This window comes from Micromys minutus (genome assembly GCF_963924665.1).
Source record: "Micromys minutus genome assembly, chromosome: 4".
Lineage (NCBI taxonomy): Eukaryota > Metazoa > Chordata > Mammalia > Rodentia > Muridae > Micromys > Micromys minutus.
The window spans coordinates 73,469,967-73,496,822 of record NC_137973.1 but is presented as its reverse complement, the minus strand read 5'-3'; the positions used below and the strand labels follow the sequence as shown (position 1 = coordinate 73,496,822).

Below are 26,856 nucleotides of genomic sequence, written 5' to 3'. Positions count from 1 at the left end.
AGTGGGCTTAGGGCTTGCTCTCTCACTGTGTAAGCCCACTTTAGAAGAAAATAATGAGTTCTCTACCTGTGCTCTTTGCTTCAGCCCTTTGTGAATTCCCAAAAAAAGAGCAGTGTGTCCTGGGACTCAGGGTATTCAGGGACAAAATTCAGAGGCTGAAGGATAGGCATGACAGACAATATCTGAGTACGTGCCTTCATTTGTCCACCCAAGATGGCTCCTACATAGATAAATGATATATGAGTAATAGATAAAATGGTAGATGATAGATGAATTATAGATAGATAATAAATAGATGATAGTGAGATGACAGATAGACGATAGACACATAATAGATAAATGATAGATATATAGATGATAGATTAGATAGATAATAAATAGGTAGAAGACAGACAGACAGACAGACAGATAGATTTAGATGTGTTTGATGCTATTATCCAGAAGTAATCACTATCATTTTGTTGAATGTTCTTGGAGATTATGTTCCTTGGTTGTTCTGAGCTGTCTACCTACACTGTAACATCATGAAGCTAATTTAATTTGATTTCTATTCTAAATGCAACAGTAACTATTCAATATCCAACAAAAATATTTATTGAAAATAAGAAAACAAATATTAACCAATATAGTTATAAATGCTAAAAATGCTATATTTTATCTCAGTTTTCATTGTTTGCTTCTGCTCCAGTGCTTCTGTCCAATATAAGTAAGAATTCTAGTATGTGAAGTTGAGATATACAGGAGAATCAGTGTAGTTAATGTTACATTTTTATTCCATTTTATTGAACAACACAATGAGAGACTAACATAAACAAGCAATTCCTACCCTGCCTCTCTTGTCTTCTAGATGGATATAGGCAAGAGCTTTTTGAGGTTTTTTTGTTTTTGTTTTTGTTTTTGTTTTTTTACTATAACAAGCTAAACCTTTTCTGAACAACTGAACAACTACACAGAACTAATGCTTGCCAGATACATCTCAGTATAAAACGGAAATGCACATTCTAAGCATAAATCAATCAATTTTAATTATGTTACCAACAATGTACAGCATGGAACTAAAGGAATTTTGAGACACACGGGAAAATCAAACACAGTTGTTTCTTTGTTTTTAATTAAACAACTTTAGTTTAAAAAAGAAATAAATGTACATATTTTAAAAGCATTTTTGCATAAAACTATATGAATATATTTTTGTTAGTACTTGATATTTTTTTAATGTTTGATGATATGCGTTGAAATCTTACTAGTTACAATGAGCATAAAATGCATATAAGACAAAATGAAACATGTAAATACTCAAAGTTTTCTTGGTGTAGAAAGATGAAACATAATGATTTTTAAACGCCAAGGATTGCCACAAGGCGAGCACAGTTGTTTTTTTGGTTTCTTGTTTTTTTTTTTGTTTTTTTTTTTTTTTTTTTTAATAAATAAAGCAAATAGACCCAGGAACAGAGACAGGCTTAGAATGATCAGAAATCATGTAAAACTTTACATTTTAAATCATCGAAATTACTTAAAATCAGTATAATTACTGTGGTTAAGAATCTGGTTGAAAGTGAGCAATACACATGGGCAGGTAAAGAGTTTAAGGAAGAAAAACGGAAACAGACAGAGCCAAATGGTGATTTTCTGTATCAAAAGCACAGCATTAGGGGAAGACTTTCTTTATCACTAATCAGGTATCAAAAGATAGAATGTGGACTCAGAAGAAAAGACACTCAGGAGGAACAAATCTACCTTCAAGTGTGACTGACCTGATAGTTAACCATGTGATAAGGTTGACTATAAATAGTTTGTGCTCCCCAGAAAGCAACGGAAAGGAAGAATATGCAGATGGCTACCTGACTGTACTAAGGAGCCACCCAGTTGAGAAATACAGATTGTTTCTGATTTCTCATTGGTACACCTTCCTATGTCCACCAGTAGAAGAGATACCATGTGAGTTGCAGATATTGGCCAAGTTCTACTTGATTAACACCCCTGGGGTAACTTAAAATATCTCAAAACCAATATGGCAACTAGTTAGGGGACACTGGAGCTCCTTAACTATTGGTTGTCTGAAGTCCTCCAGTCTGTTGTTTCTTCAAGTCTTCCACAAGAAGCAACAAGAAAGGGAGGACCCAGTTTTGGGTGTGTTATATTATATTACACGGGTCATGTCTCTGGTAGGTCATTTCCCTCATGGTTTCAATCTGATGTTGAAGTGCTCTGAGTTGAGCTTCCTGTTCTGCCTTGATCCGTGCAGCCTCTTCCTAAGAAGCAATAAACAGAAACAATTAAGCTTAAAAAAAAATCCTTAAGATCAAACTCTGTTCTCACTTATAAACTCTTGGCTTTTCCACACTTATGTCAATCTATTGTACGGTAGGTGCTCCTGCAAAGCTCTCTTCCATCAGCTGATGTGTCCTCTACAACATTCTATTGTGTTTCATCCTTCTTTTCTAGTTTCAGACGTAGCACATTTCTATCTCTTAGCTCTTAGTTGGTGTCTTTAGAATTCCATCCCAACACAGTCTTCTTCCTTAGACTGAGAAGTCTCTGGTAATCTCAGTCCCATAATTCACTTCAGTTCGTGCCCACACATGGAATAGTGGCCGATATTTTTTTACTAGAAGAAGCTGTGTGCAGAGCACTGCAGTGACAACCTGCCACCCAGGGTGTCAAGTGGAGCCCTTTGAGTTCCAGCTGAAGAGAAGGCTGGGGTTGTCACCCTTCGACTGGCAGAAGCGATTGTCTGCTCTGCCCTTCGGGAGAGCACTGGGTACTTAGCATAGCTCCTAAGAAAGCTTCTACCTGTAGATGAACTCACAAGTCAGGGGATGGAATTAGGCACAGTTTTATAAGAGTGACAGCTAGGAATTTCACAGCATCTCTGCAGAAGCAGCAATGCTGAAGGTCCCATCTCCAAGCCTGTATGATACCTGCATTTGGCTTATTTTTCTGGGAAGTCACAGAACTCACCTGAGTGCTAGGGACACAGGAGTTCTGTTTCCTGGTGATTAGATCAGTGAATGCATACAGAGGGCTTTGTACCTGATAAATCATGCCTACTGCTTCCTAAGTGCTGAAGGACTAAAGAGACAAACTGCAGGGTTAAAGACCATGGAAAACAGCAACAGGTGAAACAGGATGGGAATAAAGACACAGACCATGAACCTCATATAAATAAAATAAAATAGCAACAACAAAAACCCACCATGATGAAGACATATGATTGTCCAATCCAGAGGTAGTTAATGTCATCAAAAATGCCTTCATTCTTATTTAATAATTGATTATGTACACTGTGACAAACATTATTGTACATCCAAATATTGGAGCATTTATTATAATAATCTTGTAAAACACAGTTGTTGCTGTCTCTACACTGCCCCTGTTGTGCCAGGAAACATACGTGAACCCCAGAAAGACCACCAAGGAGCCAATTCCAAAGCAATCACATCAAGATCTCTTTATTCAAGCTAGAGCTTGGGCTCCCTGCCAATTCTGGCATAGCAGGAAGGTGGAGCCCTGAGCCTAGATTTAGGCAAGCATTTATGGGCACAAGAAGGGGGTATCTAGCCTAATACACATTTGACTGGGGTTGGGGAGGGGGCATTATGGCCTTTAACATAATTGGCTGGTGCTGGGAGCCAAACCATAAACTTAGCTTTTGTTGTTGTTTTTTTCTGATTGGTGATTGATAGGAAGTGAAGTTACCAGGAGCAGGCTTGTAACCTTGGAGTGTGACTTTGTTGGGGAATAGCCTAGAAACTGGTGTTAGACAGTCTTTGTTGGGGGATTTAGCCTGGTCACTGGTGCTCGGTGTCAGGTTGTTAGTTAACTTGAGTTCAACCTTGGGTCAGGTTCTCTAAGGTGAACTCTGAACTCAAAAGATTTGGTCTCTCACACCGAAGTACAGAGGGAGGAAACAATTTGGATAAGCATGTTTCCTAAAAGGTGACACGCGGGGATGATGCCTCACAGTCTGGCTCCATGATCTCTCCCCATAAGATGGGAGAGAGAGGAGTATCTGAGTAACATCTGAGAGGGAAAGGTTCACAAGTACCTGGACCTTCTGCTCCCGGATCCTCTGTTGCTCTTTCAGAAAGTTTTCCTTCTCAATCTCTATTTGCCTCAGTTGCTCTTGATGCCTTCTCTCCTGCTCAGCTTTCCTTTGTTCTTCCTGGATGCGAAGAGCCTCCAACCTCTGTGCTTCCGCCCGGGCAGCCTCTGCTCTTGCTTGTTCCTCTGAGGAGAAAGGAAACCAACAAGGCTCTAGGATGAGTACAGTGCTCTCTGCTTGCAAATGCCGTTAGCCTTCCTGCGCATCGTGCGTGGCCTTCATTTCCTGCTCACCTTTCTTCTGCCTCTCCTTGGCTGTGAGAGCCTGGTCAGTCTGTAGAATTGCATTGCTCATGGATTCCTTGGCCTTCAAATAGTTCTGCAGCACCTCCTCAGCCTGGAGACCCCAAAAACATGCCGTTCGAATTGGGAAATGCTAATTTGTAACCTGGGAAATGTCTTCATTTCTTTTCTCACTATCTCTCCTTCTTGGAGGATGCTCAGCCAGTGCATGATGGGACTGTCCATCAATCCTCATGCATGGGGATGATGCTGGCCTCTCCAGTCACAGCACCCAGAATGCTATAGGTACCAATCTTATTTACAAGTGATATAGACACTCAAAAACGAATGTGGGTGCTGGAGCAAGTGCTTGCCTTCTCTGAAATGTACATCTCTAAGAGCAAGCTAAACTTGGGACCTGTCAGAGCCTTTTGGTTTTGTTTTGTTTTGGTTTGGTTTGGTTCGGTTTGGTTTTGGCCGCAGGTAAGGAAGCTGCTTGGAAACAAAACCAACAGTCAGGAAAACAAAACACCAAAATGAAGTAAAGATTGGAAATAAATCTAAATAAGGAAAATGAATTACATCATTTGAACTCTGGAATGTATCTACACATGGACTAAAGGCCTTTTAAGCCAATCAGTTTTTTGATTTTTTAAAAACTGGCTTCACTAACTAGGATTCTGCCTTATGTAATCCTAATTAGTCCCTTCGATGTTCATGGACTTCGATGGCTACAATAGAAGTCTAATGATCATAGCGATGGGTTGCTTTTATCTACAGCTGCTGATGAAGTGCATGTTCAGGCAACATCAGAGAAACTCACGGGCACCACATCCATACCAAGTGCATATTCAGGCAACAGAAGAAAAACTCACAGGCAGAGACATAATGTACATCACTTCACCTATACCAGGGATGAAGGATACCTCTGTTCCCTTTCCTGGCTGCTGATGGTACTGAGCCTTCAGCTGTTCCATCCTCTGAAGGAAGAGATTGTGGCCTCCTGGCTTAGCATAGATCCCCTGGGCCACTTCTTGTTCCAGAGGCTTAAAAATATTCTGAAGTAGGGTTGAGCAGCAGTCTACGGAAGCATCCACGTTCTTCTTACACATCTCATCCTGCTTTGCACTTAGTAGGCTCTTTAGATGGACAAAAAGAAAGAAAGAAAGAAAGAAAGAAAGAAAGAAAGAAAGAAAGAAAGAAAGAAAGAAAAAAAGAAAGAAAGAAAGGAAGGAAGGAAGGAAGGAAGGAAGGAAGGAAGGAAGAACATGGAGATGTTAGATACACTTCAGCATTTTTGTTTCTTCAAAAGAGTCTACATTTTATTTCCTTAAAAACTTGGAGAATATATATAAGATGAAATCCTTATAGAAGCTGGAAAAGTTGTAAAGATAATAATCTATGAAAAGTTACATTTATTTGGCATTAGAAGCTTTTTCACTTTTAATCAGCAGATTAATTCCGTTGTTTTACTAAGGAAACGTGAGAAGAACTTATATGAGCAGGACATTCTGTCATGTTAATTTTAATTCCTTCATATCTTGACATGCAGTGAGGTTTGCTCATGGTTTCCATGGTAACCTCCTTTTTCCTTCATCTAAGGAAACCATTCTCAGTGTCAAGAAGTCACTTTCCAAGTGTGTGTGTGTGTGTGTGTGTGTGTGTGTGTGTGTCCCACTGAATTTAGTTGAGGTTACTTGAAAATTTTATAGAGATTTTTTTCCTACCTTACATGTGATTTTATGATTGCAGAGCTCTGACTGGCACCATAATTTTAAATGCAATTTTAACTGTATAACACGATTTTTTTTAGTTTTTCTATCTCAAGGTGAGTGCGAAATTAAATCACTGTCTGCAGCTGCTTATTCTATTAATCCAGCATTCCTTGTATCTTAGTAGATGTAAAGGTAATTCTCTCTACTTGATCAGTAAAGCATAAATACTTTCTTAAGGAAGATCTTTAGCAAAGTAATATAATTTTTTAATGAGGACAACATAGTACAGGTGAGGGGAGTTGTGTGTGTGTGTGTGTGTGTGTGTGTGTGTGTGTGTGATTGTGAATGTCAAGATTCTTCAATAAACTCAGACCAAGGCTACATAAGTGACTGTCATCTCTTCCCAGTTTAGTGGTAACTGATTGTTTTTATTAGTTTTATCCTACATCTTGGAGAAGTATTCTTGCCTTCTGTGACCTTGATATCTACAAACAAATACAGAAAATAATGACCTCCAATTCTTTCTGGAAACATTGGTCATCATCCTTGAAAGAATGCTTCCTGAAGATTTCTATGGCCTCCCTCTCACAGGTCGTGTGCAGGTCCAGCAGCACTTGGAGGGTCTCTGTGGGCAGCTGCACCCTCTGGCTCATCAGCTGGTCATAGTGGTCAATGGCCTTTTGTACTGCTGCCGAGTTCTCCTTCCGGACCAAGGTTACCACTGTGTTCTCTATGGAAGGCAGAGCCCCGCTGTTGATGGCGTCAACATAAGTCTGTACCAGGCTTTCTAGACCTTCAGAAAAGGAGAAGATGTTTGTGTCATGTGCAGGAGTCTAGGATTTTATGGATTCATTCTGACAATGCTAACTATGTATTTCCTGAAGTCTTTTGGTATTGTGGAGAATATTCAAATGGTTGAGAGGAGTTCTCTGAAGAACCTCTAAGACAGGTTGTTCTTAGAGAAAAAATATACATGAAAATCAACAAAAACAATCTATCTTTGCTGAAAGAAGAAAAATAGAAGAATTCTCAAAATCTATGTGGTGGCCTGCATTTTACCCTCCTCCATAAAGAAACAAGATGATCATATAAAAGTTGTGAATAATAATTTGATTAAAATGCTTTAGGTCTTTGCTTTATTGAGTTTCCTTTCCCTCTTCTTTCTCTCAGTTTTCTGTTTCATTCAGAGTTTTTCCTTTTTGTTTTATTTTATCACAATTAAGGTAGTATGAGTCAGTTTTCTCTGATTCAGGGATCTAGATCTTATTTTTCATCTTGTTTTTCCTTCTTGCCAGCTTCTGCATGAAGGTAACAGATTCCTTTCATGTTGTAGGAAGCATTTTCCAAGTTCTAAATCATGGTGTTCTTAAGATGAACTGCATTAAGAAGTTTGTATAGACATCCTTCAAGATCCTAAACACTATAGGGTTTTCTTCAACACCTATACCAAGCAAATTCTGTTTCTATGGGGAACCTGTATATATTTATCTTACCTTATTTTATCTTATTTTGTGCATATCAAATACTATGTCACATTATAAAAGTCCAATATATGTTGTGTAAATATGGTCAACCCACATGAGTTAATGTGTTTCAAGAGTAAAAGCTTCTCTAACTTGACATCTTTGCTCTTATTAAACTTGATGTAATTCTGAGGTTTTACTAATCTAATACTATTAGAGATGTGCTTGATATCTGCTATAACATTGTCAACACAGTACATTGGATTCCCATCGTGGCCAATGACTGACCCATTTGTCAATTAAATCATCAACAAAGAATCTCTATGTGCCCATTATACTTTATGATGAGTTGGACTAAAATCTTTTAAGAAGAACTCACGAGGTCCGTTGACTTGGATGCCTCCTGGAAGAATCTTGGTCTTAGAATGGGTGAAGATGTGAGAACAGAATTCTGAAAGGTCCTGCACAAAATCAGGATTCAGCTCATTGCTGCTGAGTGTGTGGAGCTGGGAGAGCTTAGTCCCACGAGCAGGAGAGTCAAAGACAAAGCATTTCTTTATGGGAAAGAACTTCTGTATGCACAGGCGGGGTAGATTGAATGTCCGCGTTCTTTCATCACTGCCTGGAGAAGGAAGTACAGGTTTTTATCTAGAATATAATTTACATCCACTTTAATCTATATAATTTAAATAAATCTCCTTTCACATAATATTGCCTAAAGACTAAAAGCTAGCTTGTAAAGGAAACAAAATGGAGAGATATTTGTTAAATAACTGAGGACTAATGGAATCTAATATTGAACATATTAGATTCTCAATTAAATAATTATTGTTATTTTGTAGAACTGCTGGAATGGTAAATATGGAAAACGATATACTTAGCTGCATTATTAAAAAAAAATTCCGGTGTTCTTTTCTTTCTTTTTTCCCAAACCCTGTTACCTTGCTTCAGCTTCAGCGAATTTTCCAGGTATTCATCTGATGTGATGGCATGCCCATTGACTTCCAAGTCCAGGAAAAAGTCTCTCAGTGTCCACACCAAGTCTGGGAAGAAGCCCATGTCAGCAGGTTCCTCAGTTTTAAGAGGATCAGAGGAGTTTCGTGTCTGGAGCAGATGAGTCAGTTCTGTTACATTGCTGATATACAATTGAGGAACGCTGGCAGAAGGGAGTCAGCATCCAAGGCTTCCTTAAGTCTTGTCTACACTAACTGACTCGACAGCGCATCGGTGAGATGCATGCAGGTTCTTTTCTTAGTTTCTACTCCACTCCATGTGTGTTACACATGTGTTTGTGTGTGTGCACGTCTGAGTACATATCTGTTGATGCCAGACACTGGTATTGGGTATCTTCTAGTACTCTCTACCTTGTCTTTTGGGACAGTCTCTGGCTGAATGTGGAGCTATCTGACTGGCTATATCTAATAAGTCCTGGGAATGCTCCTGTCTGTCCACAGCCACACTCAGCCTTGGGGTTATACGTGTTTACTGCCATTCCTTGCTTTTTGTGTGGATGCTATAGATCCAAACTCATGTCCTTGTTTTTGTGTGACAAAGACTGAGGCCTTTGTCACCACAAGAATTTCACTGACTGAGCCATCTCTGCTTAGCTCCTATAGTTTAATCTTTACTTGTCTACAAGGTCTCACAGGTGCACAGATGGGACACTTTCTTTGGCATGGTGCTGTCCTGGACCACAAAAGGATACTGCAGTAGGTCGATAGCCCTCTGGTCAATTTTGTTCATGGTGTTGTATACGAAGGTGCTACTGAGGAGGATTGCCAGCGCGAAGATCTGAGTATCATTCTTTTCATCGGCCTAGAAATGAGAACAAATGGGAAGCAGGTCTCAGGGCATTGTTGGGTGAATATCACTAAAAATAAGATGTTGATATGCAAACGTTAAGGAAAACAAAAATGTTTGCAGGTACGCATTTTGTGTGCTGTTGTTCTCACTGGTAATTTTATATTGATCAGTTTATTGCAAACTCACTAGTCTTTGTTCTAATGATTCTTAGGTGCAAAATAAATATAGCTAGTAGATGTCTTATTGTTTATATTTATATTTAATACTTAAAATACTTAAAACTAAAGTTTTACAGGGTAAAACAGAACTTATATGCAGAACTTATATGTATATATGTCATAGATAACATAATCTATGACATATATATATATATATATATATATATATATATATATATATATGTAATGGTGTGGAATAAGTTTATAACTATTTTTCCCATGTTGCAGATGAGTAAATCAAGTTTAAGCTATGGCTCATCATCTTGGAATCTTGACAAATAAAAAAAATGTAAAAAGAAAAAACCAAAGAACAAACAAAATCTCTTTCCCGATGGACAGTCAAGAGAATTATCTAGTTATGTCCCAAAACCAGCACACACCAGCTCCTAAAAGGCACAACTTCCCAAATCCAAGGAGGATTCTGCATTGGAGGCCTGAAGTCAGTGGTGCCGAGAATATTAAGGAAAAAGTCAAGTGCGGCAGACTGGAGCGCCGCGTTTGTGGTGAGGGGTACAACGCTTACCAGCAAACAACCAGAGAATGCCTGGGTGTCCACTGTTGCCATAATGAGTCAGAAAAGACAAAAAACCATTTGGGGAAGACTTTCTCCTTTTGCCAAAATCGTGGAGCTACAGGTACTATAAGCATGATTTAGCCAAGCAGTCACCAGATATAAGCCCATTTTCTCTGCAGGGCTGAGTTCGTAACAGTGACTTTAACTCCACTATGTTTAAGAACCTTGGAAGTACTTAGTACACCCAGTGCTGATTCTGCCTTGTGAAGATATTTTTTCACTCCTTTCATCCAAACTCTGTGTATTTGAAAGTGCAGATAAAAGTACAAAAGTATGTGGTGTTGGCATTTCCTCTAAGCTCCGCCCCACAGTTACCTGCTAACAGCCAGGTGTGCCTGACTCCCTATAGAAAGGGGCTGCATGCTGCTCTTATGTCTCTCCCTTCCTCTCTTGCTCCCCTCTCCTTACTCTCTCCGAGTGCTCATGGCCTGGCTTCTACTTCTCTCTCTCTCTCTCTCTGTCTCTCTCTCTCTCTCTCTCTCTCTCTCTCTCTCTCTCTCTCTCTCTCTCTCTCTCTCTCTCTCTCTGTCTCTGTGTCTGTCTCTCTCTCCCTTTCCCTGTCTCTACTGTTCTCCCAACTCCTCTTGTCCTAAATAAACCCTGTCCTATACTATAGCAACTGTGACTGGTCCCTTGGGGGAAGAGATGCCTCATCCTGGGCCTGCAGAGGGATCCCCTTCCCCAATACCTTGCCGCACTTCCACCAAACATATTCCTTCTTTCTTTATTTTTATAAAACACAACACATAGAGGCCAAATAAAAATGCCAATTCAATTGGTGGGGAGAAGGGAAATTCCTGCTCTAAGAGTATCTGAAGCCATGAAGAAATGACTCCCATCTAAACAGAACCCTCTCTCCTTACCTTCTCCACATCTCCCAGGCCCTCAGTGTCAAGCAGAACCAAAGTGTGGTCTGGCTTCTGGGGGTGAGGCACACACCACATCCAGATGCCCTTGGTGTGAGACTGCACAGTGGAGCCCACAGAAAAGCCTGGAAAGCAAAGCAGGCAGGAGTGACCGAGGAGAGATCTTGTATTTGGGTATTCCCGTGAGCATTTAAGCCAAGAGGTAAGGGAGAGAAGATGAAAAGACAGTGCACATGGCCCGTGATGCTGGAAAGACACACTGGGGGATGGGAAAATAATACTAAGGACTGAAAGATGGCATCTGATTTAAAAAAAAAAAATCATCCCATGCTTCTAAAAATTCAGTAGTCTGAATTTATTTTGTTGAATATATTTCACTGATGTCTTACTTTTTATAAAGGGAACATGTTTTGCCTTTTTCCCCCAGAAACATATTGAGGAACAAACACATGCTAAGTCACACACACACACACACACACACACACACACACACACACACACACATGGTAGGGGGGATGGGAGGAGCTTCCCTTCAGCCACCAGGATGCAAACAGCAGCTGTGACACAAATACAAGTTCTCAGTACCCAGGAGGGCCCCCAGCTTTCTCTCCTCATACACTGGGCCGGATGTGAGGTGGCTAGTGAGGACTCAGCAGGCCTTGTTGGTACTCACCTTTCTCCTTCCCAGCCAGCTTGTTCATCAGGTAGGATTTTCCCGTACGGTAAAGGCCCACAATCGCCACCACCACCACAGGCTGTGTGATGGCTGACAGTATCTTCAGGGCTTCCTGGTTAGTCACTAGGTGTTCGTCCGTGTTCCCAATGAGGCACATGGGTTCTGGCATGTGAATCTCTGGGGCCATGTCTGCAATGTTAATTGTCTGACAGGAAAAAGAATGGGATGACCTGAAATTTCTAGTGTTTAAGGAAAAGACATTTTACCCACTGAACCCTAGAACAAATGACCCATTAGGAATGTCCGAGTTTCTGAGAAGTTGAAAATTAAAAAAAAAAAAAAAAAAAGCAATAGCAAAGTACAATAATTCCCTGCACAGACCTGTAGTAGCATTCCCCACAGCCTCTTAGGTACTTGATACACACCGGAAACCCATATCTTGGGCCTCTTAATTGATGATTTGTGTCCAGCGAATTCCATTGCCTTCTGACTTGCCAATGTTCCTTGCTTTATACCTGCTGACTTCCCTGGAGTAACTGGCTGTCACCATGTGACCAAACTGAACTGCTTTACTGCCTTTGAGCAATAATGCCAACACATAACACTTTTTAAAAATTACACGTTTTACTTTTTGAAGCTGTACTTTTTTATAAAAGAGATAAAAGAAAAGAAAACGTCTTTTATGCAGTTGTGAATGTCCTTCCTGTCTTAGCTCCGAATTTCAAAGCATGATCATTTTTGAGACTGTCAAAGTGATTGAAAAGACACTATCACCTCTACCCTGACAGTTACCTAATGAACTAATATAAGCTGGATGACATATGGAACACTTGCTTGTTCGGCTTCATTTAACTCAGAGACAGCCATCTTTATTTTAGTACTGATTATTTATCAGAGAAGCTAAAAGATACCCATGATTGCCATCAAGTTCATTTTTCATTACAATATTTGCACGAAATGACCTGAGCCTGTTGCACTAGCAGACATAGAAAGTATGTGTTTTTTCGTTGTTGTATGCATGATCATAAAGACACGTTCTCCCCTCATCCTCAGAGCCAGGGCAGGGCCAATCCTGACACAAGCCTGTGAGCAAGAAACTGAAACAGAAGCTGGTTTGAGGCGAGCAGGCAGGGGAAGATACATCACCATGGAGTCACATCAAGGCATGGACATCAGGAAATGCCTAACGCAAGCGCTTGCCAGAGAGCAGCCGTGAACTGAGAATCTCAGGTGCCAAGTGCTTTGCCATTCCATTCCATTCCTGGCATGATATTGCTATCCTGTTCCAGTAGAACTCCGGTTGCCTGATTTGTACACAGCAGGGGTGAGAATGTTTTTTTGCAGAGTATATTGATGTGGGAAGCTTGCAGTGATGAGCCGCAGTTGGCTAGAACAAGAATGGTACCACCCACAAGAAAGCCAGGGGCTTATAGACCCTTGTGTTTTTGGATGATGCCAGTAATGGAAGAAGAAACTAATTTAAGACGGGGTTCAGCCTTTATGAAGAATATTAGTGCTTTGTATGTCTAGCATCCAAAATATTTAAATGTTGGCACCACATGGTATCTGGATGGAATCCTTAATGCTTTTATTGCAGCCAAATCTCTGATGTCATTGTAGAGTGAATGTTCCTCAGCCACATTCTTAAATTTATTATTCTGCCGCCTGCAGCTCCGCCTGTGACACAGGAAGACATTTTCTCTGTGTCAGAGAAAGAGTGTCACAACTTTTAGGTGACTGGAGGGATGACTTATCTGTTAAGAGCACCAAAGGACCTAGGTTTGATTCCAAAAACCTAGGTGTTGGCTCACAACTATCTGGAACTCCAGTTCCAGCAGATCCAATGATCTCATGAACCTCTATAAGCACCAGGCATACACACATATTGCATAGACATATCAACAGGCAAACACTCATACTCATAAAATTAAAATTACAAAGTTTAATCACATTTGACTTTGCTGTAGGTTCCATTAAATATGCATTTCCAGTCTCATTCTTGCAACTGATTAGCATTATGATGTCACACAAGTCCCTCTGCCTGCTTCCTGCAAGGCAGAGGTAAATAAATCAATACACATTTATATCAGTAGACGGTTGGGCTGGAGATATTGGCTCAGTGATTAAGAGCACTTGAAGCTCTTGGAGTCCTGGAGTTTGTTCCCTTAACCCATACCAGGGGGCTCACATCTACATTTAACCCCAGTCCAAGGGGACTAAAATACACTCAGGCACACAAACACATAAATACATTTTTTTTTTAAATTTCCTCCCCCACCTAGTCCTTTTTTTTATAAATTATTTTTTTAATTATTTTTTTAAAGAAGAAAGAAGAGAAGAGAGGAAATGTTGCACAAAGGGGAGGACTGTAAAGAAGACCACCAAGAAATCTGAAAGAACTGAGGAGTGCTGCAGATGGACTTCTGCCGTTTGCTGTGTTTGCATTTATATTTTTATCTGCTTTTCTCCTGCTCTCATTACTTTTGGTCTGTGTTTGAAGACAAGGGGGGGGGGGTGATCATTCATCAGCTAACTTGAAATGTTTAAATAGGACATGCATGAAGCACGTGACATGGTAAGAAGTCAGAGCATTCCCAGGAGCGATCTTCGTAGCATACTGGCCAGGTGGGTCATTTTTGATTCATCAGTGTATAAAGATAGAGACAATATTGTAGCAGAGACTGAATCCAATACAAATGGAGTTTAAAAGTGAGTGATTGCCCAGCAAAACCAAACATGGAGCCTTTAAGAAATGGCAGTAGAGCTAAAAAGCCCATTTCTGGGTCAGAAAAACCTCTTCCTCTTCCTCTCCCTCCCTCCCTCCCTCCTTCCCTCCACACCCATCTCTCTCATTTACTGTCTCTGTGCTAGCTTCATGAATTTGTTCCATGAATCTAAACATAGGCCCACACATAGAACCCTGCTCTCTGGAAATTCACCCCCCAACTAGGGGAGGGCCATGTTAGGGCCTCAGGAGGCCCTGGTCTCAGGCCCTCTTAGCCTTTTACTGTGCCATTCACACCTTGATATTCCTAGTGAAAACTATATGGTTGTCTGATGTTCTGGGGGCAATGCTATTCTAAGCAGCAATTAGGGATGCTAAAAAGTTAGATACAATTCACAGACCATATGAAGATCAAGACCAAAATGTGAATGCATCAGTCCTTTTTAGAAGGAGGAACAAAATCGTGGAGCAGAGATTGAAGGCAAGGCCATCCAGAAACTACCCCACCTGGGGACTCAGGCCATATGCAGCCACCAAACCTAGTCATTGCTGATGCCAAGAAGTGCTTGCTGACTGGAGCCCAATATGGATGCCTCCTGAGAGGCTCTGCCAGAGCTTTACTGATACAGATGAGGATGCTTGCAGCTAACCATTGGACTAAGCACAGGATTAGAAAAAGGACTGAAGAAGCTGAAGGGGTTTGCAATCTCACAGGAAGAACAACAATCAGAAAACCAGACCCCACAGAGCTCCCAGAGACTAAACCACCAACTAAAGAGTACACATGGATGGACCCATGGCTCCAGCTGCATATGTAGCAGAGGATGGCTTTGTAGGGCATCATTGGGAGGAGAGGCCCTTGGTCCTGGGAAGGCTCTGTTCCCCAGTGTAAGGGAATGCTAGGGTGTTGAGGTGGGAGTGGGAGCATCCTCATAGAAGCAGGGGGAGGGGAGAATGGAAAGTGGGGAGCCAGAAAAGAAGATAACATTTGAAATGTAAATACAAAAACTATCCAATAAAAAAAAGATTTAACAAAAAAGAAGTTAGAACCAGCAAAGAAAAACAGTTGGAGGCATTTCTAGCTTTCAACTTAATCTCTATCCTCTCTGCCCTCCCATTAACAGGAAACAGCAATGGCACTGAATAAAGACTCTGACTCCCCAAGGAGGAGGGATTCTGCTTCTCTGATAACACTGCCCTTTAGTCTTCAGTGGGGCTGAAGCAGCACCCAGGCTAGGATGCATCCCATCCTGAATGAAAAAAGTTTAAAAATAAGCCATAACATTCTCTTCCCACCGCTGCCGGGTCTTACCTTAAAAACTGAAGTTCTGGAGCAAGAGCCAGTAAGAAAACAGCTTCAAGCAGGACTTTGCAAGGGTACCAACTCGTTGTGCCCTTATTTATCTCTGCTTGTTTTTGAGAAATAATGGCCAGCCCTGGGAAATTCCTTTTTTCTCCTGCTCTCTGGCGATGAACTCACTTATGAAAAGAACGGGAGTCTCAAAAAGGGTTCTCTAAACTGAAAATGAAACTACACAAGTTCAGGCTGTCCAGTTAAAGGAGCTTTCCAACAGTGGAAGGCATGGGTGTGACAGACCTGCTTTCCCAGAAGTTGATCTTAATAATCTGAAAGAGAATGATGACTTAGTTTGTATTTATTTTCAGGCAATTTTTACTTTATTTCTTTTAAACTAAGGTGATATTTCTCTGAATCTCATTTGTTTTGAAAGGAAACCTCATGCGCTATTTGAAGATGAATTTCTTACAATTGTGTCAGCATCCCATAAATAAAAGAAATTAAAAAGGGACTGAGAAAAACTGAGGACAGCTCTTTCATTGTTGGAGAAAGAAATGCAACAGGGAAGACAAACTGTAGATCTCAGCAGGAAACCAGAAGGAAGAGAAGGCAAGGGAAAAGTGCTCTAATCATACTTGCTGGGCCAGAGAACAAGCCAGCAAGCTGACTCAGTCATGAAAGTCTGTAAGCATCTGCTTGTGGGTAGAAATGTTTCTTCTGACAGACTGATAAAGCCCAGAGCTTCCAGGCAGGAGGCTCCCGGCTGGTATCCAATAAGGGAAAATAGAAACAAACAAACCGTTAGCATCTCTATTAGCATCTATGTTAGGGTATAATATCTGGGATATATTAATACTTATTTCATTAAGAGAATAGTCACTCTGTACATCTTAATGCATCTGAAAGCATAACATGTGCTTGAAATTACAACTTTTTGAGAGGCATTTTCCCCACCCAGATGATTGACAGGCTCATTTAGAAGAACTCTTAAGGAACAACAATGTATCTTTGTAATCTTACATTGTTTGGGGTAGTTTGGAAAGTCAGCTAATGACATGACCTAAATCTCATTCTTTTGAGATAAACTCAAGCAACAGAGTGGATTAAAATAAATTTCTTAATTAAATTTTATTGGCTATTCTTTGTATTTACATTTCAAATGTTGTCCCCTTACCTATTCCCACTCACATTCCTCCTCTCCCTCCACTTGCCTCCATGAAGGTGCTCCCTCTCCCAACCACCCTCTCCCACCTCAGAACCTTGGCATTCCCCTACACTGGGAAAACACATCTTTACTGGACCAAAGGCCTCATTTTTCATTAATGCCAGACAATGCTACCCTCTGCTGCATGTGCAACTGGAGACATGGGTCTCTCCGTGTGTGCTCATTAGTTGGCATTTTAGTCTCTGGAAATTCTGGAGGGTTTGATTGGTTGATAATGTTGTTCTTCCCGTAGGGTTGCAAACCCTTTCAGCTTCTTCAGTTCTTTCTCTAGCTCTTTTATTGGGGTCCCAGTGGTCAGTCTGATGATTAGCTGCAAGCATCCTCAACTGTATCTGCATGAATCTGGCAGAGCCTTTGCCAGATCTGGCTCCTGCCAGTAAGCACTTCTTGGCATCAGCAATAGTGCTTACTGTTGGTGTCTGCATATGTCTGCATACCTTATCCCCTGGTAAAGCAGTCTCTGAATGATATTTTCTTCAATCACTGCTCCTCTATTTGTCCCTGTATTTTCTCCTGTGAGTGTTTTGTTCTCTCTTCTAAGAGAATCTAAGGCATACACATTCTGGCCTTCCTTCTTTTTGAGATTCGTAAGATCTGTGGATTGTTTTTTAGGTATTCAGAGCTTGTTGGGTCTAGTATTTACTTATCAGTGAGTGTATACCATGTGTGTTCTTTTGTGAGGTAACAGCTTCTAGTTCCATCCATTTGCCTAAAAATTTCATGAAGTCATCATTTCTAACAGCTGAGTAGTACTCTATTGTATATATGTACCACATATTCTGTATCCATTCCTCTGTTGAAGGACAACTGGGTTCTTTCCAGCTTCTGGCTATTATATATAAGGCTGCCATGGACATAGTGGAGCATGTGTCCTTGTTGTATGTTAGAGCATCTTTTGGGTATATGCCTAGAGGTGGTATAGCTGGGTCCTAAGGTAGTACTATGTCCAATTTTCTGAGGAACCACCAGACTGATTTCCATAGTGGTTTACCAGCTAGCAATCCCACAAACAATGGAGGAATGTTCCTTTTTTTCTATATCCTCATCAGCATCTGCTGTCACCTGAGTCTTTTATCTTAACCATTCTGATTACTGTAAAGTGGAATCTCAGGGTTGTTTTGATTTGCATTTCCCTGATGACTAAGGATGTTGAACCTTCCTTTAGGTGTTTCTCAGCCATTCAGTATTCCTCAGTTGAGAATCCTTTGTTTAGCTCTGTACTCCATTTTTAATAGGAGTGTTTGATTCTCTGGAGTCTAACTTCTTGAGTTCTTTGTATATATTGGATACTAGCCCTCAATCAGATGTAGGATTGGTGAAGATCTTTTCCCAATTTGTTGACTGCCATTTTGTCCTCTTGACAGTGTCCTTAGCCTTGCAAAAACTGCAGTTTTATGAGGTCTCATTTGTCAGTTTTTGATCTTAGAGCATTGATGTTCTGTTCAGAAAATTCCCTGTGGCTATGTGTTCTAAGTTCTTCCCCACTTTCACTTCTATTAGTTTCAGTGTACCTATTTTATGTGGAGGTCTTTGATTTATTTGGACTTGAGTGTTGTACAAGGAGATAAGAATGGATCAATTTGCATTCTTCTGCATGCTGACTGACAGATGAACCAGCACTATATATTGAAGATGCTGTCCTTTTTCCATTGAGTATTTTTAGTTCCTCTTTCAAAGATCAAGTAACCATAGGTGTGTGTGCTCATTTCTTAGTCTTCAATTCTCTTCCATTCATCTACCTTCCTGTCACTGTACCATGCATTTGATCTCTAATACAGTTTGAGGTAATGGATGCTGATTCCCTGGAGGTTCTTTTATTGTTGAGAATAGTTTTCGCTATCTTGGGTTTGTTATTCCAAATGAATTTGCAAATTGCCTTTTCTAATTCTATGAAGAATTGAGTTGGAATTGTGATGAGGATTGAATTGAATCTGTAGATTGCTTTTGGCAAGATGGCCACTTTTACTATGTCGATCTTTCCAATCCATGAACATAGGAGATCTTTCCATTTTCTGAGATCTTCAATTTCCTTCTTCAGACACTTGAAGTTCTTTTTATACAAATCTTTTACTTGCTTGGTTAGAGTCACACGAAGGTATTTTATATTATTTGTGACTATAATGAAGGATGATGATTCTCTAATTTCTTTCTCAGCCTTTGAGCAGAGAAATTATACTGATTTGTTTGAGTTAATTTTATATCCAGCCACTTTGCTGGAGTTGTTTATTAGATGTAAAAGTTCTCTGGTGAAATTTTTGGGGACACTTAAGTATACTATCATTTCATCTGCTAATAGTGATATTTTGCCTTTGTCCTTTCCAATGTGAATTCCTTTGACTTCTTCTTTTTTTTTTTTTTTGTCTAATTGCTCTGGCCAGGACTTCCAATACTATTTTGGATAGGTAGGGAGAGAGTGGGCAGCCTTGTCTAGTCTCTAATTTTAATGGGATTGCTTCAAGTTTCTCTCCATTTAGCTTGATGTTGGCTACTGGTTTGCTGTATATTGCTTTTACTATGTATAGGTATGGGCCTTGAATTCCTGATCTTTTTAAGACTTTTATCATGAAGGGGTGTTGAATGTTCTCAAATGCTTTCTAAGCATCTAATGAGATGATCATGTGGCTTTTTCTTTGAGTTTGTTTATGTAGTGGATTAACATTGATGGATTTTCATATATTGGACCATCTCTGCATCCCTGGGATGAAGCCTACCTGATCATGGTAAATGATATTTTTGATGTGTTCTTGGATTCAGTTTGCAATAATTTTATTGAGTATTTCTGCATCAGTGTTCATAAGGGAAATTGGTCTGAAAATCTCTTTCTTTGTAGGATCTTTGTGTAGTTTAGGTATGAGCATAACTGTGGCTTCAAAGAATAAGTTCTGTTTTGTGAAATAGTTTGGAGAGTATTGGTATTAGGTCTTCTATGAAAGTCTGATAGAATTCTGCATTGAACGCATCTGGTCTTGTCTTTTTTTTTTTTTCTTTTTCGTTAGGAGACTTTTGATGACTGCCTCTATTTCTTTAGGTGTTATGGGATTGTTCGAATGGTTTATCTGGTCATGATTTAACTTTGGTATCTGGTATCTATCTAGCAATTTGTTCATTTCCTCAAGATTTTCCAGTTTTGTTGAGTATAGGTTTTTGTAGTAGGATCTAATGATTTCTTGAATTTCCCCAGTTTCTGTTGTTATATCTTCTCTTTCATATCTGATTTTGTTAATTTGGATACTCTCTCTGTGCCCTCTAGTTAGTCTGGCTAAGGCTTTATTGATCTTATTGATTTTCTCAAAGAACCAGTTTTTAGTTTTGTTGGTTCTGTGAATGGATCTTTTTGTTTCTATTTGTTAATTTAAGGTCTGAATTTGATTATTTCCTGCTGTCTACTTCTCTTGGGTGTATCTGCTTCTTTTTGTTCTAGAGCTTTCAGCTATGCTATGAAGCTGATGCTAGTGTATGCTCTCTCCAGTTTCTTTTTGGAGGCTCTCAGAGCTGTGAGTTTTCCTCTTAGTACTGCTTTCATTGCATCCCATAGGTTTTGGAATGGTGTACCTTTATTTTCATTAAATTCTAAAAAAAAAAAAAAAAAAAAAAAAAAAAAAAAAACCTTAATTTTTTCTTTTTTTCTTCCTTGACCATGTTATCATTAAGTAGTGCATTGCTCAGTATATGGGCTTTTTGTTGTCTTTGATGTTATTAAAGACCACCCTTAGTCCATGGTGATCTGATAGGATGCATGGGAGTATTTCAATCTTCTTGTATCTGTTGAGGCCTGTTTTGTGACTGAATATATGTTCAGTTTTGGAGAAGGCACTGTGAAGTGATGAAAATAAGGTATATTCTTTAGTTTAAGGATGAAATGTTCTATAGGTCTCTGTTAAGTCAATTTGGTTCATAACTTCTGTCAGTTTCAATGTGCCTCTCTATTCAGTTTCTTCTTCCATAATCTGTCCATTGATGAGAATGGGGTGCTGAAGTCTCTCACTATTACTGTGTGGTACAATATCTGCTTTGAGCTTTAGTAGAGTTTTCTTTATGAATGTGGGTGCCCTTGTATTTGGAGCATAGATATTCAGGATTGAGCGTTCATCTTGATAAATTTTCCTGTGGTGAGTAAAAAAGTGTCTTTCCTTATCTTTTTTGATAATTTTTGGTTGAGAATCCATTTTATTCAATATTAGAATGGCTACTCCAGTTTGTTTCTTGGGACCATTTGCTTGGAAGGTGTTTTCCCAACCTTTTACTCTGAGGTAGTGTCTGTCTTTGTCTCTGAGATGAGTTTCCTGTATGCAGCAAAATGCTGGATCCTGTTTACGCATTCAGTCTGATAGTCTATGTCTTTGTATTGGGGAATTAAGTCCATTGATGTTAAGAGATGTTAACGAATAGTGATTGTTGTTTCCTGTTATTTTTGTTGTTAGAGGTAGAATTATGTTTGTGTGCTTTCTTCTTTTGGTTTTGTTGCAAGAAGATTAATTTTTTGTTTTTCCTAGGGTATAGTTTCCCTCCTTGTGTTGGAGTTTTCCATCTATTATCTTTTTTTTTTTTTTTTTTTTTTTTTTGTAGTCCGGGTCCTTTATTTCTCTTTGTACATTAGGCCATGAATTCATAGGGAATGGGCTCCAGCAGCTCAGGCTCTTTTCCATTAGTCCTCACAAAGTGGGCTTCTCTGGGTGGTGCAGGCTGGCGCTTCAGCTGAACCCAGGTGTCCTTCTCCTTGGCTTCCTTTTTCTTCTGATCGTTCTCCTTCACCCGCTTCAGGAAGCTGTCTCTGCTCTTTGAGTGCTTGATGTGCTCAATCCGCACATTGATCCTCTTAGCCAGAATCTTGCCCTTAACTTGCTTGTTTACAATGATGCCCACAGCATGCTGGGTGACATTGTAGACTCTTCCGGTTTTTCCATGGTAACACTTATGGGGCATTCCTTTTTGAACAGTGCCCATTCCCTTGATGTCTACAATATCACCCTTCTTGTAGATTCGCATGTATGTAGCCAAAGGAACAACTCCATGTTTCCTAAAAGGCCTAGAGAACATATAGCGAGTGCCTCTCCTCTTTCCTTTTGTGTTCGTCATGTTGGTGAGTTAACTGGAAGATGGCTGCCGGGGGGTCCATCTATTATCTTTTGTAGGGCTGGATTTGTAGACAGATATTGTGTAAATTTGGTCTTGTTCTGGAATACCTTGGTTTCTTTAGATACAGTAATTGAGAGTTTTGCTAGATATAGTAACCTAGGCTGACATTTGTGCTCTTTTAGGTTCTATATGACATCTTTCCAGGATCTTCTAGCTGTCATAATTTCTGTTGAGAAGTATGCTATAATTCTGTTTGGTCTGCTTTTATACGTTACTTATTCTTTTTCCCTTACTGCTTGTAGTATTCTTTGTATGTTTGAACATTTGGTATTTTAACTATTATGTGTCTGGAGGAATTTCTTTTCAGGTCCAATATATTTGAACTTCTGTGGGCTTCTTATATGTTTATGGTCATCTCTTTCTTTAGATTAGGGAAATTTTCTTCTATGATTTTCTTGAAGATATTTAGTGGGCCTTTTAGTTGGGAGTCTTTGCTCTCTTCTACACCTATTATCCTTAGGTTTGGTCTTCCCATTGAGTCTTGGATATCCTAGATGTTATGGATTAGGAGCTTTTTGGGTTTTGCATTTTCACTGACTGTTGTGTCAATGATTTCTATGTTATCTTCTGCACCTGAGATTCTCTCTTCCATCTCTTTTATTCTGTTGGTGATGCTTGCATCTGTGACTTCTGATCTCTTTCCTAGGTTTTCTATCTCCAAGGTTATCTTTTTTTGTTTTGTTTTGTTTTGTTTTTTTGTTTTTTTGTCCCTATTTTTGTTTCCAGTTCCTTGACCTGTTTGGTTGTGTTTTTTTGTACCCCTTTAAGTGATCATTGTGTTTCTTCTTTAAGGGCTTCTACTTGTTTACGTGTGTTCTCCTAGTTCTTCTGTAACTAAGAGAGTTACTCATGTGTTTCTCGAGGACCTCCATTATCATCATGAAGTATTATCATCAACAAAGTCTTAATTTGTTTTTCTGGTGTGTTGAGATAATTAATACTTGATGTGGTGGGAGGACTGGGTTCTGATGTTGCCACATTGTCTTGGTTTCCATTGTTTAAGTTCTTGTGCTTGCCTCTTGCCATCTTGTTATCTGTGATGTTAGGTGATCTTATTGTCTCTGACTAGAGCTTGTCTGTCCTGTGGTTCTGTGGGCCCATGGGCTCAGGAGGAAGATTGCTTCAAGAACAATAAGCTTTCACTTAACAGATCTGAAAAAAAGCTCTTCTACCTCCACCTTTCTAGAATCCAGGCCAAAATACCACTATGTTAACAAGTCCTAGAGATGCTACTGCTGTTACTAGCAACAAGAAATCTCAAGAAATGCCAAATACATACAGAGTTCTGAGATTTCGTCATATGTAGCTAATAAGGATCAGTTATATAAAAACAAAATACATCTGTACATGATAGTTGCATACTTTGTTCTAAAGTTCTCTGTGTTCTAACTCTCCAAAATATGAGCACACTCTCTTTAGATTACATTTACCTATAGGCTTGACAGAGACAGTCTTTGCTTTATGATCCAATGATAGCAGGATCTGGTAGGTAAGGCAGGGAAGCTTGTTCCTCCACATAGAGTAGCCAGAACAGTACCACCTCTCATTGTCATTATGAAAGAAACTTGAGTTTCTCCAGAACCCCAAACAACAGAAAATAAGTTACCTGTCCTAGCTGCCCTTTCTCCAGCTGCCTCTTAGAATCAGACTTCAAGTCAAGATCCAGACTAAATTGCTGAGTGGCAGAGAGGGAAGGGAAAGAGAAGAGGGAGAGGGAGTGAATTTAGCTGCTCCCTGTAGCAGAGGTCTAGGTACAGTCTCAGCCGCCTCTCGGGTGTGGTGTACCTTCTTCCTTCTGCATATCTGTGTTCCTTTTATATAAACTCAGAACAGTAACATCTTTCTCCAAAATTGAGATTGGGAGTAAGGTCATTCAAAACAGTGCCCAAGACTCAGCAGAGGTGACTCTAAAGCATTAGTTGAGAAGGTGGGAAAAGGTTAGAAGGGCCAATACTACTGTATTACCCACTCTGGTGATATAGGCAGCCCCTTTCTATAGAAATTAAGCAACTGAGGCTGTTTGAAAAGGCTTTATGCCTTTAGATAGGAAGGCTACAGACAGTACTTCAGAGTGAAGTTGTGGGTCAAAGTTACTGTATACAGATAACAGGCAAAGTAAAACTGTGCCCGAGGAAAGGAGGCTGTGCTCTTGCATGTTTGACCTTATTGTGGGTACCGTGTATACTGGTGACTTTGGGTAATATAGCCATTGTCACAATTATAACTCTATTGATTCATGAGCATTGGATAGCCTCCCATCCTAGTGTCTTCTTTGGTTGGTTGGTTTTGTTTTTATTATATCAATTTTTATTTTAATATTTTTTCTGTAGGATCCCTTTACCAGACTTTCTTTCCACGGATTCAATTACTTCTCAAGACAGAGCAATCTCTGACTTGAGCATGCAGTCTCAGAGTACCCGGACTCAAAAGGAAAGGCAGGTCGATGACTGTTTGTGTTTTCCTGTCTCTTCAGTGAATGCAGAGGCAGACTCCAGAGCTGTCAGATCACAGGCTGAGTTCTGCAGCATCAGCATCAGGTCTGTCTCTGACCTTATGGGTGTGGCCCTTGGCTTGGAGACAGTGGCTAAACCTGAGACAGAGTTGTCTGAACCAGTACTTCCAAATGGAAGACTCCAAAACTCACATGCAATTGAGCACAGCGGTTCCACTGACAGTCTAGAAGGCAGCTTCTTTTTAAGACCTTCACTGTCCCCTCTGAGGGGGCTTGTAGGCTCTCTGTCCTCTGCTACACTCTCCCCTGTGCCCTATTCTTTCACCCTTCGTTGCCTTGTTGTACTTTGCAGAGCAAGAAAACTCTCTAAGACTTTGGTGTCATTTTTCCAGTGTACATTTCTTCCAGTATTTATAGTCTTCTGTCACCCTTTCCGTGTACCTACAGGTATGCCAAGTGTTTTTGTTAACGTGAGTACAGCACTCTTTATCAAGAATTGTTGGGTCATGTTTTAAAATAAGGTGCTCCTGCTTTTGCCTTTCCCTGCTGTCTTTTTGAAAGCGATTCCAGCCAACAGGGATGCTGGATGAAAAGAGCAATAACTGAAAACAGTATCATGGCTTTGGAAGCCCTATGGAGGAGAGGGTAGAGCAGACGGCGATGGTCCCAGGGCTTTGGCCAACTTCACAGCCACCAACACCGTTCATGCCATGAGGTTCTTCTGAACTGTGAACTGCAGATGTTCCCGGTGGATGGATATTATCTAAAAATACTCTTCAAAGGTACCCTGGACAGGGTCAGCACATGGCAGAGGTTGGGTCCAAGTCAGTGTCTCGGTAACATTTGCCGGTCACCCATTGCAGAAGCAGTGTTCGGATAACTGGTCACTGATGAAAAGGTTTCGGATAACTGGAGGATAGACAGTGCGGCTACATCCACATATGAAGTGGGGAGCCCCCCTGGACTATCAAGGGCAGAGCTGCATGAGAAAACATGGCATCCACATGCATCACATTGCATGGCAAATTACAAGAGAAGACTTTGCTACATTCGATTATATACTATGTATGGATGAAAGCAATCTGAGAGATTTGAATAGAAAGAGTAATCAAGTTAAAAACTACAAAGCTAAGGTTGAGCTACTTGGGAGCCATGATTCACAGAAACAGCTCATTATTGAAGATCCCTGTTATGGCAATGACTCTGACTTCGAGGTGGTGTGCCAGCAATGCCTTAGGTGCTGCAAGGCCTTCCTGGAAAAGAGTCAGTAGCTGGTCCTACCCACCACCATTGAGCAACTACCTACTTACCTCTGCTATGCCCAAGGGTGGTAGCAGTCCCATCCCCCACCTCTCTTCTCAGCTCACTTACTGTGTATCTTTAAAATAATTGTAGGTGGAAATTAGGCATATGTTCTTAAGGATAAAAACATTTGAGTCGGACAGTTTGAAGTGTGGCTAAGCATTCTTAGACTAACTAAATCTTGCCATAATTACAAAATAGTGGAACAGCAAATATGGAGCAAAAGAAAACCCAATAAAGTAAGAATGACCTACAAACTCTAGGTCAACCTCTGAGCCCAGCAAACCTGGGTAGCCTGATCTAACTGAAATGCATGGCCAGCACCCAGTGGTGCTGTCTGTTTGCCTTATACCTTTCTATTTTAGACTCTTATTGTGACAATATCTCCACCCAGGGCAGCCTTCCATTGAACCTTAGAATTGTTTAAACTCTGAGGGTATCAGTGTTTGAGAGGGAGAAGCTGGATGTGATGGGCCCGGAACTCCAGCAGGCCTTCCTGGGCTATATAGTGACAACGTGTCTGAAAAAGAAATAAAAATAATAAAAGATGGGACCCACAGATTGGGAAAATTAACAACTTTAATCTTACTTGGTTTTAATGTAGTTTTTTGAGCTTTGTTTCTATTTGAGCCACTTTGCTTTAAAAAAATAAGTGTGCTTAAATAGTGGTATGAGTTTGTGAGTGTTCTCTATCAACATTTTACACAGTGACAGGCAAGCATAAATAATTTTAGTGTATTTTCAGAAAAGGGACCTCAAATTTATATGGATGTATGTCAGCAAGGATTGTGAATTAAACTGGGATGTTATCAAATACAAGTAAAATACAAAAAAATAATAATAATAATAGTAAAGTACCCTGGAGTCTAGAGCTATGGCTCAGTAGGTGAAGTGTTTGCCAAGTAATCTTGGGGACGGGAGTTCGAATCCCCAGACATCATGTAAAACATGCTGTAATGTGCATCTGTAACCCCAGCTCTCTTAATGCAAAACTAGGAAGCAGATAGGACAATCCTCAGAAAAATGTGGGGCCATTGGTATATCTTATAAAACAGAGAACAAAGAAAGAGAGACCCTG

At 40.1% G+C, this 26,856-nt stretch overlaps 2 protein-coding genes and 1 pseudogene across 3 annotated transcripts; 1 reads left to right on the top strand and 2 right to left on the bottom strand.

Annotated features, from left to right (window-relative positions):
• Positions 1 to 697: 697 nt before the first annotated feature.
• Positions 698 to 15,816, bottom strand: LOC308419695 (guanylate-binding protein 5-like). The gene is made up of 11 exons (XM_080915461.1): positions 15,679 to 15,816; positions 11,639 to 11,846; positions 10,963 to 11,090; positions 9,210 to 9,319; positions 8,446 to 8,639; positions 7,884 to 8,126; positions 6,554 to 6,834; positions 5,253 to 5,465; positions 4,339 to 4,441; positions 4,049 to 4,230; positions 698 to 2,252 (listed from the first exon to the last, which is right to left on the bottom strand). Exons 2-11 carry the CDS (start codon positions 11,826 to 11,828, stop codon positions 2,136 to 2,138), a joined length of 1,761 nt encoding a protein of 586 aa, XP_080771587.1. The 5' UTR covers positions 11,829 to 11,846; positions 15,679 to 15,816; the 3' UTR covers positions 698 to 2,135.
• Positions 15,817 to 21,481: 5,665 nt separating this feature from the next.
• LOC308420427 (large ribosomal subunit protein eL21-like) lies at positions 21,482 to 21,964 on the bottom strand (the record flags this gene model as incomplete). Its single annotated transcript, XM_080916447.1, has 1 exon — positions 21,482 to 21,964. One exon carries the CDS (start codon positions 21,962 to 21,964, stop codon positions 21,482 to 21,484), a length of 483 nt encoding a protein of 160 aa, XP_080772573.1.
• Positions 21,965 to 25,280: 3,316 nt separating this feature from the next.
• On the top strand, positions 25,281 to 25,747 carry LOC308420210 (low molecular weight phosphotyrosine protein phosphatase-like; annotated as a pseudogene). The gene has a single exon. The product of its transcript is annotated as a low molecular weight phosphotyrosine protein phosphatase-like (transcript).
• Positions 25,748 to 26,856: the final 1,109 nt, after the last annotated feature.